Here is a 12,652-nt window from a genome sequence, read left to right as displayed (position 1 = left end):
CATCAAACCCCTCCCCTCAAGGATCGGGGATCTATTTGAAAGTGGGAAAACTGTGGTGGAGACTTCAAGAAAAAGGGGTCTTCCAGACACAGCAGGACTGAAGCACGGATGAACTAACAGATTTAACAGAGGCTGTGGCAGGATGCACAAGACCCGCACAAGTTCAATCAGACAGGCCTCCAGCGCTGTGGAAGGGAAGTAGACATGGGCTTCACCCCTAATCAAGAAGCTGTCTACAATGAATACCTGTTGGCAAGGGGAAACCAGTTTTCTCCAATGAAGTCTCACTGGGTAATCCACCACACTTCAGGGCAGGCCCCATGCCCAGGAGTAGCTGGCCAACACAAAACGAAGTCAATGGTATTTTTGTGGACTTTGTATTTCATGTTACTGTGTTTGGGTCTTTTTTAAATTTGATTGGTTTTTGTTTTGATTTTTGTTTTTGTGAGTTTTTTTTGTAGTTTCTTTTTTCTTTTCTTTCTTTTTTTTTGTGTGTGTTTTTTTGAGATAGGGTTTCTCGAAGCTCTGTAGACTAGTCCTCAAACTCACAGAGATTTGCCTGCCTCTGCCTCCCAAGTGCTGGGATTTTTTTTGTTTTTGTTCTGAAAGAGAAAAAGAATGTAAGTTCGAATGGGCAGGGAGGTGGGGAGGATCTGGAGAAATTGAGGGGAAGGGAAAATATGATCAAAACATATTATATGGAAAATTTTTTCAATTAAAAAAAAACTGACAAAGTCCTTTTTTTTTTCTTTCCACATTGGTGTTAAAAAAAAAAAAAAAAAAAAAAAGCCTGCATGTACATCTGTGTGAGGGTATCAGATCCCCTGGAACTGGAGTTACAGACAGCTGTGAACTGCCATGTGGGTGTTGGGAATTGAACCCGGGTCCTTTGGAAGAACAGCCAGTGTTCTTAATTGCTGAACCATCATCTCTCCAGCCCCCCAAAGTCCTTTACCTAACTGATTCTCTTCTGGGGTTCTCAGTCCACCCATCTTTACTCTTTTCGAAAGCAGTGGATATGGTCTCCCCTCTGCCCAACGAAACCACATTTACTGCGCCGCACACTCCTGTTCACCCTGCTGCAGGCTGCCTTGTCCTACAGGAGTGCAAGGAAGGCCCCACCTGCACCTGACAGCTAGGCAGTGCGCCCGGGTTGACAGGCTCCTCCTGCTCCAGTATTACAGCCTCACAGAAAGCTTCCCCTGTTGACGGACTGATCCCTTTACTAACCACGTGAGGGCCAAGTTTGGAAATGAATGCAGGCTGAAGATCCATAATCGGAAAATCTCAATTTTTTGAAGATCAGAGAGTTTCAGATTGAGAAGTATTTCATAATTCAGATTAGAGAGGCAAAAGTCATACTTGAAACACTTCTGGCCCCCAGCATCCTTTAACACCTCCAGGGATGTTCAGCTGTATGAAGTCTTTAAAGCCATCAATTACCACCCTTCATGATTTCTCATGAAAATTAAATGCTTACAAAAACAACTTCTGAAAGCTCACGGAAACAATTCTCCTAAGTCTCCACACAGCTATGTTTCTATGAAGCTGGGAACCATAAGATGCTCTACATGAAATGTGAGAAATTCTTCCACATTCCAGTCCCCAACCATCTCTGCACTAATGAAGAGTGGAATCCCCTAAATTACCTACCCTAAAAAAGACGGCAATGCCAGTTCAAGACCCTAGAAAAGATGGCATTGCCAGTTCAGGACCCTAGAAAAGACGGCATTGCCAGTTCAAGACACATACACTAAAAGCAGCCATTATTCCCAGTCATGAAGACAAAGTTCCAAGCCTAAGAATGGAGTGAAGTGTGAGAACAAGTGTGTGGTCTCAGTCTGTCTGCCTGTCTGTCTCTCTCTCTGCATATCATCCTCGCTAGGCACAAAAGTTGGAGGATGCCAGTCACAGAGGCACAACTGTTATGTTCCTACTGACAGGACCAACGTGCCAGGAACAGAGCACAAGGAAAACTGGTATCCATCTAAGAACTGCTACAAAAACATCCTTACTGTGTAAACCACCTAGTTAAGGAACAAACACCTTTTCATCTAGAAGAGAACAATTTCTCACAGACTAAGAATTAGAGCAGATTTCTCAGGAATTCTGCCCTTTAATGAAAGTTTATAGCTGGTTAGGGTAGCTTAAAAAACAAAACAAAACAAAACAATCTTATTTGGCCACATACAAAAATGCTTCTATTTACTTGGTACAAGTGTTTGGGGAGAGGCTGGAGACATAGCTCAGCCTGGCATACATGTAGACCTGCACACTATCCCCAGCACCACAGTAAAAACTGACCAAGGTAGTGAACACCCTTAGCACTTGGGAGGCTGAGGCACAAAGATCAGAAGTTCAAGGTCATCCTTGGCTACAAATGAGTTTGAGGCCACTTTAGGATACATGATAATTTGTCTTAAAAAAGAGAGAGAGAAAGGAGGGGTGACTAATATTAAAAACAAATTTCCCAGCTCGGGAAATCAGCTATATTATTAATCACAGTTGGTGGTATTCATTCACTGCAATTAACTATTGCCTATGCATATCTAAGTGTGCAGAAGCCGAGGTGAACTCCCAAGAACTACCAAAACAAAGCCCTCCTACCAAGTGCCCAGGTTTTGTATAGAGCTAGGAGTGCAGTTCAGTGTTAGATGGTGTGCTTGGCAGCCCCCAAAAGACAGAGAACCATGTAATCTCTGTGAGTTGAGGTCAGCCTGATCTACATAGATCCAGGCCAACATTAGCTACACTGTGAGACTTTTTTTTCAATAAAAATAAACAACGACAACAAGAAGAGTGTGCTTATTAGCATATGCAAGGTCTTGGATTTAATCCTCAGCACAGATAACCAAGACACTAATAAGAATGAGATCTTAAGGCATAAACTTGGATTTTTAAATCTTTCCCTATGTTTTCATAAGCAAATAAGAAATTAATGATACGTTAAATTGCTAGGAATACATACAGGATTTTTTATAAACACAGAAGGGAAGTATTTCAGACTCAGACACTCAAATTCCTTAGTCAACTTTCAAAAGTGCAAGTCATTATGGAACCTAGGCTGGGATGCTGGATCATCCCTTTGCTGGAAGAAATGTGTACTGCATAGACACTGTTCCATTCCACCCTTGGTACCAGATTGCCATGTATGAGAAAAGCAAATTACTGACAACCACTCCAGAGCTAAGAGCAAAACTTGGTAATCTTTTCATAAAGAGAAACCATGACTCATGGCTTTTGTGTGTTTGTGTTTAAATCACTGATTTCAATACATAAACTGTGCAACAAAGAATATAAAAGAATTAGCTAGGGTCAAACTACTCAAAACTACTTTAAAAACATAGGTTAAAAATTATTTTAGTAAACAAGCACCAATAGCATACTGCTTTAAACATTCTAGTGGATCAAAGAAAAATATTTTGCTATCTTCTAACTTCTGGCCCAAAGCAAGGCCACAATGAACATTTTTGCAAATAAGAATAACCTTTAAGAGATACAAACTATCTGAAAGATACAAACTATCCGAAAAAGGAAGGTCAGCGACACCGGTTTTCTAACAGGGAACCGCACAGCCATTTGAAATTCTAAGGAACTTGCTAGCAAACATTCTCAGACCATCTTCAATCTTATCTTAAGTGCTAACTTTAAAATTTACTTGGACAGCACCTCTGGACCCCTAGGGGGATGCCACACCCGTTCACCAGCGTGTCACACACGCTCCCAGATGCTACAAAGTGGTTTTAAAGACTCAAGGAGGAAGGAATCCTATGAGCAAGCTCGAGATTCCACGCGCATCTAGGGATGCTGTGACTGTCTATTGGAGGAGACCACTGGAGTATGTCAGCTTGTTTGACTCCTTCCCCAACCAGGTAACCAACATTTTTTAAAGCTTTGAAATCAAGCTTAAATGTTACAGGGCTGTCATTAATCAACAATTAATCATCTAATCAACAATTTCAAGCCATGAGCAGCAAAACAAGCAATGAACTGGAAACCGGTATTTTGAGTCTAGTCTAAGGTCCAGTACTAGCTGGTGACCTTGGGCCAACCACCAGACTCGGTTTCCTGGTTTGTAAAATGGGGAGATACACCAACTCAGCAACGATGCTGTGAGGCCAAAGGAGGCCTACGCGTAGGCAGCCACAGAGAGCAAAGATGCTGAGTGCCCAGGGCCTGCCCACTCAGGCTCCCTCCAACCCACTGGTACCCGAGACCACCCAGGGGCCGGCACCCAGGCTGCCCTAGACACATCCTTCCCAAAGGGGGCTGAGCTTGGATACGAATCGAAACCGAAAAGCTCATGTGACTTTGGAGGCAGGGATGCGGCCCTGCTCCCCGCCAGGCCCGGGAGACGCCGTCTCCACCCAACTCGGCCATCTTGAGAAGCGGCGGAGACAAAGCGACCCCACAGTGCGGGCGCCGGCGGACCGGGGCACCCTTGCCGCTCCACGCGACCGGGGAGGGGGCGCCGCGCACCTTTGAGGGTGGAGCGCTCCACCAGGACCGTGTGGACCTGCGGGTCTGACAGGAACTTGCGCATCTGCTCCAGGGCGCTCTTCTCCTCCAGCGCCGCCTCCAGCGCGGCCGGCGCGTCGCCGCCGTCCTCCAGCAGCAGCGGCACCAGCTTGCGCAGGTGCTTCTGCAGCACCGCCACGTCCGCCACATTCTGCACCGCCGACACCTCCAGGCCGGCCGAGCCGTCCTCGCCGCCGCCGCCCGGCTCCGACATGGCGGATCCGCGGAAGGGAGAAAGAGAAAGTCGAGAAGGGCGGTGACCGCCCGGCGCAAGGAAGCAGAGAGCGAGAGGAACCGGAGCCCGAAGACGCTGTGTCCGCTAGCCCGCGGCCGACTGCGGACAGCGGAGCCGGCTCCGCCCTAAAGGCCGCCGCTCCCGCCGGCCCCGCCCCGCCCGCTGGCTGCAGCCACCGGCGCCCGCTCGCGGTCGGCGTCGTGACGTTACGCATGCGCCTCGAGGCGGGGCTAGGCGCGGAGCCGCATGGCCTTTTGGGACTTGTAGTCCGAACACAGGGCGGGGTCCGCGTGTCTCCGCCCTGGAGTGGTCCAGGAACCGCGTCTTTCTCCATTGCAGGGTCACAGAGAATATCACAGAGCCGCTTAAGGCTCCATAAATAGTGTATGAAGAATGGGTTGACAAGAGTTGATATTTAGTGAGCGCTCATCCTCTGCCCGGCATTGTTCTAAACAACTTGCGTTCTCCCATTGAGTGAATGAATGAGTCTGGAGTGCCACCATCAACCTCAGCCCACTCGTTATTAGATACACATGGGAAGATGAGGACTTTTTTCAGAGGAAGAGGAGATGAGGGGCGTGCCCACAGTTAACCTCGCTAATCTGGCAAGGGAAGAGGGTGGAAAGGGAGACGTTCTTAGCTGAGGAATTGGCCTCTAGGAAGGGAAGGTTATGGGTGGAGCAAGAACTGCAGCGCAGCATAAGGTTAGGCCAAAAGAACCTGGATTGCAGATAGCATCGAGCTGTAATAGGACCTGGCTTCTGAAGACAGTGTCATTTACCAAATAAGGGTGATGTGTCTGTAAGGAGAGGACCCATATAAGTGAATCTACTGACAACATTACTGCCCCTTTCCCGGCCCTGAACCTGCACAGCCGTTCTGTGGGCTCAAGAATCTGGGTCAGCAAGAGGCAGGGGCTGGGATGACTCCCAACTAAGTTTCCCTGCTTCTGACCATCTCCTCTCATCCAGGGAGGACAAAAAGGCCAGAATCTGGGTGCTTACTTTCTTCGGGATAGTAATTGGCCTTTGAAAATTCAAATTCATAGCTTGCTTCTTCAGTTGGGCAGAGGGAACTGAGCCAAAGTCATCTTTAAAAATATGATAATGCAGTTAGAAAGCTGAGCCCTGATTGGTGGACTGATGATGGCATGATTTGATTCTCCCAAATCATCTTCGGAAAACAGTGAGCCTTACAATATGCTTCTTCCTTGCGCAGTTACCCAGTGCCAGGTCCCAGAGCCAGATGATTCTTGTGTGTGTGTGTGAAAGAACAGATAATTATCCCCATCTCCCCTCCATTAGCCCACTCTGGTATGATGCATCCAAGAAGTTCTAAATAATCTTTCCAGAGGTGAAAGGACAGCCCCAAAGCAACTGCGACGAGTTGGCGTTATGGAAATGCTGACACACCAGCAGTGGCCAATGCTGAATGCCCACTTTAACACTAGGTGTTGTGTTACTGTTTCCCTCTGCATAACCTGCAGAGAGAGGAACAAGGACACAGAAGATCTCAGATTCAGAAGCCTGCAGAGACTTGGTAGTAGGGGCGGGGGCTGATTGCACACTGACTGCACCGTGAGTCAGCATCTGCCTGGGAAATGCAGTCATTCAGTCATCCAAGGGACCCACACATCCGCACCCTGGCTCTAAGTCAGGGAACAGATAATGGGCTCAGACTTTGGATTATCACTATTATTTCAAAGAAGACAGAAATGATCTATCTACAAGGGCCAAACCTGCTTGTTTTTTCCCTCTAAACATGTTTTTAATATAGTAAGAATAGGCACGCTTGACTAGCAGCTTGCTGCACACAGGCTGCTGAGACATTGAAGTGCACCATCCCAGAGGCTGCCCAGACAGGGCTGATGGGGCGAAGAGCTTGTTTGAAGGTGCCCTTCTGCCTCATGACATAGGACTCAGCTGATCCCAGGTGGGGATGGGACTCTCCCCTGGCCTTTCCATATCTTCCTGTCCATGAAAGGATCTGCTTTCAATTGTTGAGAGGTGCTAGAGAGAGAACTCCCTCTCAGCAGATGTGGGATGATGGTAGCAGCTAGAGTACACATAATTTTGTCATAAATTGGTGATAGGCTGTGTAGAGATCCTGTCCACTTACAATATCCCTTTTAAAATACTACATGGAGTGCTGCTCAGGCCCGACTTGGTGCCAGACTCATTCTCCTCCATCTGCTCCCCCTCCTAACCCATGCACAACACAGTCTCTCAGTGGGACCTCTTCAGGCTATGCTTCCTTATATTCCTTCTCTGAATCCCATATTGGATTTTTTTTTTTTTGAGACAAGGTCTTAGCCTGTTGGTAGTGGTACACACCTTTAATCCCAGCATTTGGGAGTTTGAGGCCAGCGTGGTCTACACAGTGAGTTTCAGGGCAGCCAGAGCTACACAGAGAAACCCTGTCTCGAAACAAACAAACAAATAACTAAATAAAATAAAGACAAGGTCTTGTCATGTAGTACTGGCTGACCTGGTACTCACGACTTAGAGCATGCTGACTTCAAACTCAAGCAAACTTCCAACTCATTCTATTTTGGTCTGTATTTCCAGCACTGGGATCATGGAGTAGCCTATCGTACCTGGGTCACGTCGGGCCATTCATTCATAACCAACCCTACTTCTGACAATACTATCAGGCCTGGCGAACACCGAACACTTGCTGCAGTGGAGGTGGTGGTCTCAGGTACCCAGGGTACCCGAAGGTTTGGACTCTTCGCTGCCGCTTTCAGACAGACTACACCATTTGGGCTGCTAGGCGCTGCTGGAGGACATAGCTGGCGATTCACCTCACCGAAGAACGCTTTTTGATGAAGCTTGTTCCAGGATCCACTCCACTTTCTGTCTTGGCTCGGGCCTCAAATGGGCCTCTTAAATGGGCCTCAGGGTGAGGACTGAACTGAATCGGGGGTCCTAGAAGTTTCAAGAACTGAAGACTGGAGTTGGAGACCAGGGAAGCCACTCACCAGCAGGAACAGAACGGTCCGTTCACGCCCTCTGGTGGTCGGGAATTTTCTGTCACTTTCAGGGGCTTTCTTTCCATTCCCATCTCCCCATCCATCTGCCTGGCGTCACACGTCACCATCCACAGGGAAGATTTATCCGAGTGTCTACCTGGGCAGACAGTTCACCCAATCCCTTGATGCTCCTGGCACTGCCTAGCTCCTCCCTTCTCAGACCCTCTAGTGGGACCAGCCATGTCTCTTACCAAAACCTGTGTCCCTAACCAAGATTACTTCTCCCTGGGTGCCTATTCCTGTCTCCTCTCAGCCTTCCTGGCTTTTTACCTCCCTCATCTAGCCTACTTCTTTAAAATGGTCCAGGATGGGCATCTATTAAATCACAGCGCTTAGAAAGGCAGAAGCAGGAACATCCCAAATGCCAGGACAGCCTGGGCTACATACATACGAAGACCCTGTCTCAGAAACAATCAAATCAAAACAAAGCAAGGTAACAAAGAGAAAGAAACCCTGTCACACCTATACAAGCACCGTATCTCTGCTGCTTTTCCCAGCAAATTCCTTGGAAATAAGTGCAATGAACCCCGCCTTGGACCCTTCCAGCTGTCCTACCCAGTCCTTATGTTCCCAACAAGTGTTGTGGTCAGTGTCACCAACCCTCCACACCTGGACAACGTCAGTGACTGGGTCTTGGTCTCCTTCTTGCTTGACACACCAAAGGCTTGGCACAGCGCCCTCACAGCCAGGCTCTCCTGATCCTTTTCTTCCCTATTTTAAGGAGGGTGTGGTCTAAGACTTGGTGTTCAGCTTACTTTGGTCTTGAACCAGCATCTCTGCAGCTTAACCGTGCAGTGCAGCTGTACCTGATGGCTCCCAATATCAGAGGGGTATTAGGGTGTGCCACGGTTGTTGAATAAGTGTTCTAGAAAATTCCAAGCTTATGGGGGGTGTTTTATTCTTCTATATCCATTTTCTTTCCTCCTCCTCTTCATCCCCCTCCTCCTCCTGCTTCCTTTGCTGATTTTTCTTTTTGCTGAGGACTGAACTCAGGGTCTTGTGCATACTTGGCAAGCGCTCTGGCCCCATTGCATTATCCTGCACCCTCTTTACTTGTCTGTATACTCGTTCTATTGATTATAGAGAATGTTGAAATATCTAGTGGTAATTCTGACTTTGTCTCTGCTGGCAATTCCATCTGTCTATTGTGATCTCTGGATTTATTTTCCTGTGGCCATCAGCCAGCCCTCTTGATGATTACCATTAATTAGGTTTTGGTTTTTAAGACAGGGTTTCTCTGGGTAACATCCCTGGCCATTGATCTGTTGTAGGCTTTGGCTCCCATCGGTAAAAGGTTCTATGTCTGAATTAGGGAGTGGCTCTTCCTTTAAGTGTGGCTGTTAGGAGAAAATCTCTCTCATAATTTTTCTACAATCATAGAGGGACGCTCCCTCTTCTTCAGGCAAATATGTGGCCTGTTGACATAACTCCCACCTTCTTGGACAAGGGGATGGCCTGGCATTTCCCTCAGTAGTGGGGCAGATGTCTTTGGAGGGGCAGGATCAGGTGGTCTTGTGACTGCTCTGGCACCATGTGGCACTGGCGATTGGAGCCAGTTGGGAGGTGGTATCATGGGCAATATTCCATCCTTTGGAGAAGCTAATGGGGGTGCTTCCTTGGTTTCTTCAAAGTTTTACAGTCTTTACAGGACTGAACAGGTCTCACATCAGGCCTGTGCAGACCCCATGAACAGAAGAGTTCCCTAAACAGGAGTTTCTATGTGCCTAACGTGTGTAGTGCATAGGGTGGGGTGTCTAAGACCAGTTTCTCCCTCAAGCAGGTGCCTGCTTCACCATCTGCCTCGAGTCCCTCCCCCCACCTTGCAGTGAATTAAGAGGTGTTATCTTAGGGCCACACATATTATCCCATACTTGGTCACCTCCTATTGGGTGTCCATTCAGATAAAGCGACCTCATCAGATCCATAGGTTGAAGCCCACTCAGATCTTGTAGCCACAGGGCTGTAGGGCCATTACAAGCATCTACACATTCATTTACCATCCATTCAGAAGCTATACATTCTAACTTTAAATTCCTAGTCTGGGGGTGGAGTGGCTGGAGAGATGGCTCAGCAGTTGGGAGAGATGGGAGCAGTTGGCTGCTCTTCCAGAGGATCCAGGTTCAGTTCCCAGCATCCACATGGCAGCTCACAGCTGTCTGTGGCTCCAGTTCCAAGGGATCCAACACCCTCACACAGACATATATATAGGCATAAACACCAATGTACATAAAATAAAAATAAATAATAAAAAAATTAATTCCTAGTTTGTCTATTTCTCTGGAGACCAATACAAGTGCTTTAGTATCCTCTGAAGCTTTATTCTGGAGACCAGTGCAAACTCAGTGTCGCATTGAGGCCTTGGATGTAATCTCCTGCTGGGTGAGCAAACCCACACCAGTGCTTCCTCCTATCCCCAGGGTCCCCACCTGGTCTGGATGTCCAGTTTAGTCTCATCTTCTTCCAGTCAGAGACTCTGGACCTGGGTTTCACAATCCCCCTGGCCGCTGGGAGGGGACCACAGAATCCCACACAGAGTGCATGCTTCTCAGTTCCAGAAACCTTTTGTGGGCTGAGAGGCCCAGGACCAGCAGCCCCTTTGGACCAACTGGGGTTGTGGTGAGGAGATCTCACTGGGGCCTCCAGAAATGTTGCAGAAATCTTTCTGGAATAAGAACTTTAACACCAATGAGAGTGGAAGATGTCACCAGTGGACTGAAGCCAGGATAACTTCTGATTCTGAAAGGTTTCAATCCGGGGTTCAGTTTGTACTCTCATTTTATGCTGTAAAATCACAAGGTAGGGCAGGCATGCAGGTGAGATTTTACAGGAGCTTACGAGGCAGTTGGCAGGTTGCTAAGGGCAACGACCTGTCGTTTCAGCTATTGCTCCAGGTCTTTTATGTTGCAGGTAGCAAGTGAAGTCATAGGCAATACAAGTGCAGTCATTGGTAAATAGGCAGTACAAGCACGGCTTTAAGTAAATCACTAAATAAACCAATAAATCAATATCTAATAGTTGGTCTTTTCTATCTTATTTTACTTCAATATAATTATGAAATTCAATTCAGCTTCCTGTAAGTTCATGACATATGAATACTAAAATAATTATTTCTATGAAAACTGAGCAAAGGACTGGGGGTGTACCGTAGTTGGCAGAGTACTTGCTCAGCATGTATGATGCCCTCAATTTCATACCCAGCACTTTATAAACCTGCATGTTTCTAACACCAGCACAGTGGGCAGTGGTATGCACACCTTCAATCCCAGCACTCAGGAGGCAGAGTCAGGGGGACCTCTGTGAGTTCAAGGCCAGCCTGGTCTACAGAGCTAGTTCCAGGACAGCCATGGCTACACAAAGAAACTCTGTCTTGAAAAAAAAATTCAACTAATGACAATGCAGAATTGTGGAGCCCAGTCCCGATGGATACAACTACAAAACATCCAGCACCTAAGGCTTCGGGAACATCGCAGAGGAAGGGGTGGAGACAGCGTAAAAGTCAGAAGAACAGGAGTTTGCTGTGAGACTGTGTCTCCTAGGAATGTCAGAATCCATACCCATGGAATCTCACCAACATAGCTACCTGGATCTGAGATGAACAAGGATAACACCAATAGACACGCCAAAGTGGACGGCCTCAATCTTACACAAAAAGCCACAGGCAACTAGGGAATACGAAGGGTGGGAGAAACAGTCTTCCCTAGGCCAGAGCACACCAGTTGTTTATCCAATACCAAATTGTTTATCCACAGCCCTGAAAACATACATATGGCTAACATTATACAGACTGAGCAGGTTATATTTAGGAATGTATATGTATATACATATATACACGTAATAACCACTAGTGAAATAAGAGGCCAGGAATTTGAGAGAGAACAAAGAGGGGTTGGTCCATGGAAGGGAGAAATGATGCAATTTTATCATAATCTCAAAATAAAAGAAAGCAAAACCCCACATCTTGAGGTTGATCTCCAAAACCCACAAACTGTCCTTGACCTCCATCTGCATGGTGTGCACATACTTATGTGTGCACATGTACATACATACACAAATAAATACATACTTATGTGTGCACATGTACATACATACACAAATAAATACATGTAATTTTTTTTCTTTTTCGAGATAGGGTTTCTCTGTGTAGCTTTGGAGCCTATCCTGGATCTCGCTCTGTAGATCAGGCTGGCCTCAAACTCAGAGATCCGCCTGCCTCTGCCTCCCAAGTGCTGGGATTAAAGACATGCTCCACCACCGCCCGGCTAATGTATGTAATTTTTTAAAAACTGAGCAGAGTACTTACAGTGTGACTCCAAGTTACAAGCAGCATTTAACTCTACCTTGAGTGCAAATGCAGAGGCAGGATGACCCTGACCTTGTCCTGTTCAGTACCATCTGTGAGGCATAAACTGATATCTTCTTTATTTCTACAAGTAAAATGTCAGCACGCTCTAGGCTTCTCAGAGTAGACTGAACAAAATGAGCACATAGGCAGATTAAAAACACCAGAAAGACCAGGTTTCAAACCTAACAAACACACCAGACCAACGAAGGGTGCAACACTCTTGCCTGGATCCTGTAATGAGGGTGCTTGCCACCATGATGGCAACAGCACTCCCTGACTTCTAAGCTGACCACCCAGTGAAGCAGAAACCTCTAAAGTCTACCTAGGGCTTCAGCTCAGCCCATCACCACCTACAATGTGGCCTGACTGAACTGCCGTCAATCCATCCATCCATCCATCCATCCATCCATCCGTCCTACACCAGAACACCTACACCTGAGGCCTGGATCCTAGAGCTCTGAGGCTCTGAGCTCCATGGCTCTGAACCCTGTGTTGTCAACAGCTAGCTCTCCAGCTGGGTACCTTA

General features: G+C 47.0%; 1 protein-coding gene across 1 annotated transcript in view; it reads right to left on the bottom strand.

Annotated features, from left to right (window-relative positions):
* The window catches only part of Dync1h1 (dynein cytoplasmic 1 heavy chain 1), a 69,053-nt gene extending 64,167 nt beyond the window's left edge, over positions 1 to 4,886 (bottom strand). The window contains exon 1 of the mRNA XM_059279331.1: positions 4,480 to 4,886. Within this exon, the coding sequence (XP_059135314.1) occupies positions 4,480 to 4,732 (253 nt within the window). The 5' untranslated portion in view covers positions 4,733 to 4,886. The remainder of the gene's footprint in view (positions 1 to 4,479) is intronic.
* Positions 4,887 to 12,652: the final 7,766 nt, after the last annotated feature.

Source organism: Peromyscus eremicus, chromosome 14, assembly GCF_949786415.1.
Source record: "Peromyscus eremicus chromosome 14, PerEre_H2_v1, whole genome shotgun sequence".
In the NCBI taxonomy this organism is placed as follows: domain Eukaryota; kingdom Metazoa; phylum Chordata; class Mammalia; order Rodentia; family Cricetidae; genus Peromyscus; species Peromyscus eremicus.
This window is presented reverse-complemented; position numbering and strand designations above follow the sequence as displayed.